The sequence below is a fragment of the Rhea pennata genome, chromosome 27, assembly GCF_028389875.1.
Source record: "Rhea pennata isolate bPtePen1 chromosome 27, bPtePen1.pri, whole genome shotgun sequence".
Lineage (NCBI taxonomy): Eukaryota > Metazoa > Chordata > Aves > Rheiformes > Rheidae > Rhea > Rhea pennata.
The window spans coordinates 6,052,937-6,056,708 of NC_084689.1; the positions used below are offsets into that span (position 1 = coordinate 6,052,937).

Sequence of the window (3,772 nt, forward strand, 5' to 3'; positions counted from 1 at the left end):
GGCCCGGCATGCCGCCGGCGCTGGCCAACGGTGCCATGTGTAGGCAAGGAGGCAGAAGGCCGTGGCGAGGCCGGCAAGCAGGGTGGCGAGGTGGCGGCGGCGGCCTGGTGCCTTCTCCCGAGCGGGCTCCATGCGGGGCCGCTGGCAGGCCCCGCGGTGCGGCGCCGGGCCAGCAGGGCCTCAGCAGGCCCCCGCAGCCGTCCCGCCCCCGCGCCCCGTCCCCGCCCCAGCAGCTGTCGCCTTACACCCTTTCCCAACAGCTTGAAAGCATACATATATATATATATATTTTATATACATATATATATATATATGTATTTCCTGGCCACGTGGCAGTGGGGCAGTGGGGCATTATGCCGCGGTTTGTTCCTGGAAACTCTGACAACGACAGTGCCAGAAAGCGGCAGTTCTGTGTGGCCTCCGTGCGCTGGAGCCATTCCAGCACCTTTGCGTTTTGCTCTCCCCCAGAGGAAACCTCCCTTTTCCCAGGCGACAGCCTTTGCACCCTCTGCGGTCGTGCGCACCACTGAGTTGCCCTCTCGGTTTCGGGGCAACAGCGGCACTGGAGGCCAGTGTTCGAAGCTGACCGACGGCAGTCCAGCAGCAGCCGGGTGTCCTCGCCCAAATCTTGGTGGAGCAGGGGAACATTGCCCCCAGCTTGCCAGTGCTGCTTGTCACCTGGGACTGTCCACAGAGCTGCAGAAAATCATTTCTCCCTAATTCACACCCGTATCAGCGCAAGCCGTCTTGCACGAAACTGGTATGAGCATTCCTGTGGCTGCTGGGGCAGGGTTAGAATCTGAACTCTCTCCAGCTACTACAGCACTAAAATTTTATAGAACTGTAAAGAGCAACTGGGCAAACAGAAGAAAAAGAAATCCACAAAGGGCAATTAAAATGCACTGCAGTGCTCAAGGCGGGAGCAGCAGCAATGTTAGCTGGCACATCGAGGGTAATGGCTAACAGAGGAGAGATACATGGCCTCATGGGCCAGCAAGACCAAGGGAGAGATGAGGACAACTATTATGCAATAAAAAAACCTCATGCCCCACTAACGTGATGCTCTCTGTTGAAGCAGCCAGTGAGCACATGCCCAACAAAGACCAGGCACAACAGTCCATCTGGATTCTCAAAAGTCCCTCAAAGCCTTGTTGAGAAACAGGGCACTCTCAGGAAGGTGCCAGCTAGGGAAGATGGAGAAGAGAGGAAAGGAAGCATTTGGATTTCTGAGTGAAGGATCTGGCCTTTGGCTTGTACCGACTAACGTATTCAAACAATGTGTGAAGCAGAGAGGGGAAAAAAAGAGGTAACGGAGGTTGCAGATGATAAGGGGCTCGCAGCTGTAAAGCAAGCCTTGCAGAGGGGCCTTCTGCTACTGAGCAACGGTGAGTAAAAACACAGAGGCAATTCATGGTCGATGTTCGTTAAAGAATGCTGACGGAGAAAGTAATTGCATATCTACATGCGTTGCTGGACTTTGAGATGATTTATCACACAGAAATGTCTTGAGGTTAGAACAAATCTTTGAAAACTTCAACTCAGGGCTCAGTAGTAGCTGGGGGGGGGAAAGAAAAAAGAAAAAAGAAAAAAAAAGAATGTCCGGAGCCATAGGAAGGGAGTACAAGTGCAGGAGGGCACCACTGCCATATGGTTCCCGTAGGCTCCCCAGCTCCCAGCCCGAAAGTAGTGCAGGGTAACAGAAGGTATGGAAAGGCTGCACGGGGAAAACAATTCAGTGAGACGGGGCTCCTCAACCTGGAGAAGAAGCAGTTTACAGGAATACAGGAGAAAGCTGAATAAGGGCCAGTCCTTCGGCATATTTTTTGCAACACCGGACCTGCAACACTGAAGTTGGAAGTCGGAAGTTCTCATGCCACGGGATACCCTTCCTCGAACCGATCGTGTCTCACCAACACAGGCAAAACCTAGCCTAGCAAAACAAAGTGAAGAGTTTCTTGCCTGTTTAGCACCCTGCTGCGGCACCCCAAAGATGGTCAAAGGAGGGTCAGGGACAGAGCAAGGGCAGAAGTGGGGTGGTGGGGCTGGGAGGTAAAGCAGGAAGGGGCAAGACCGGTCCTTCCATCAGCAGCAGGTTGCCTCATGGCCTGGCCAACCCTTCCAGCCACAGCCTTGCAGAGTACAAAGTCCCTGAAGCAGACTTATGACACATATTCTTATTCCACCTACCCTCCCAACAATTTGTTTATACTCTCCAACATATGGAGTGATCCAGAATTGTTTGCAATGAATTAAAGAAACAAAAAGAGCATTTTGCAATGAGTTTCTCCAAAAGCCAGGCTGCAGCCTGCAAAACCTGATCAACAACAGAAAAAAACCCAGTGTACTATTCTCTCTGGTAGTCTATTATGCCATAAAAGAAAGGCGTATAAAAACCTAATTGTTTCCCTGTCCCTGTTGATTTCAAAGCTCCTGTTGTCCCTCCATTTTCACCAAGTTCAATCATCCTGTGAAACTACAACCCACCCCAAGTCCAACAAGATCAATATGCAGTTGAGAACTGAGCAAACAGCAGTTACACAAACCACTCAGACAGCTTGGGCACCACCTGGTACCGGGACTCCATCGTCTGCAGGAACTGACAGGCTCTACAGAGGTGGGTGGCCCAGCCGGCTGTGACCACAGGCTTCAGCCATTGCCGCCACTGGAAGTAGCGCTGGTATCTCTCAGCATCCTCATTCAGGTCCTGGAGGTATTGCGCCAGGTCCTGGGCACTGGGGAAGTCGTCAACATGGATGAAGGCATCAGGGGGCAGAAAGCGCTCGTAGTTGTGCCGAGGTGGCCCGAGGACAACGGGAACAGTGCCAGCACTCAAGGCATTCCTCCAGACCTTCTCGGTAATGTAGTCTTCATGCTGCGAGTTCTCAAAGGCCAGGTAGAACTTATACTGGGCCACGGTGGACAGGAGCTGGTCCTGGGCCAGGGGCCGGTGATGCTGGCCGTAGACGTCCACAGCAATGTGCTGCTTCAGCTGCTGGTAGTACTTCACCCGGTGAGAGTCTGCCCGCCAGTTGCTGACCACCCACGCCACCAGTTTGGCCTTGGGTGGGATGCTGAAGGGCTGTGGCTGGCGGAGGAGCTGCAGCTCCCCGTAGGGGCTGAAGATGTCTGAGTCCCTCCGGTAGGACATGGTCAGGTTGAAGATGTTGTTCATGGCGCCCAAGTTGGCTGAGTGACTGGGGGACTCCAGGTTGAACCAGATCCAGCGCTGGGAAGGGATTCTGGTGGCCCGGACCAGTTGCTTTGTGTTCCAAGACACATCCCTGTGATGCACAATCACAGCATTGGCCTTATGGTACCAGCTGCGATTGACAGTAAAGTGGCAGTCTGGAGTGCTGTAGAACTCCAAGCAACTTCTGAAATTAAAGCGCTGCCCAAAGGGCCAGGTCCACAGCAAAATTGTCAGCTTATGCATTCTCCCTGGTGGGGTACTGGTATTTTCAGCAGGGGCTATTTCTGTAGAAAGATGGGAACTATCATGCTGTGGCTCCGGAGTCCCAAACTGACGAAAAGAAATAAAGAGACAGAAGCTAAATATGAAGCTGGAGAGCATGAAAGTGAGGAGTTTCTTGCAGGAGGTCTTCTTCCCTTCCATCAGCTCCATAAGTGAATCTGCAGACACCACAGACAGGGAAATGACTCATGACTGCACACTGACCACTGCAGAGAAGCGGGTCTGGGTATACAAGGTACTCAAAGTACGCACGGAGGTTCGAGGGACATTGGGAAGAACTCCCGGCCACCGGCCTCCTCC

At 52.9% G+C, this 3,772-nt stretch overlaps 1 protein-coding gene across 1 annotated transcript; it reads right to left on the bottom strand.

Annotated features, from left to right (window-relative positions):
* Positions 1-2,203: 2,203 nt before the first annotated feature.
* On the bottom strand, positions 2,204-3,622 carry LOC134151772 (4-galactosyl-N-acetylglucosaminide 3-alpha-L-fucosyltransferase FUT6-like). The gene is made up of 2 exons (XM_062596598.1): positions 2,544-3,622; positions 2,204-2,255 (listed from the first exon to the last, which is right to left on the bottom strand). The coding sequence occupies exons 1-2, from the start codon at positions 3,620-3,622 to the stop codon at positions 2,204-2,206; spliced, it is 1,131 nt and encodes a 376-aa protein (XP_062452582.1).
* Positions 3,623-3,772: the final 150 nt, after the last annotated feature.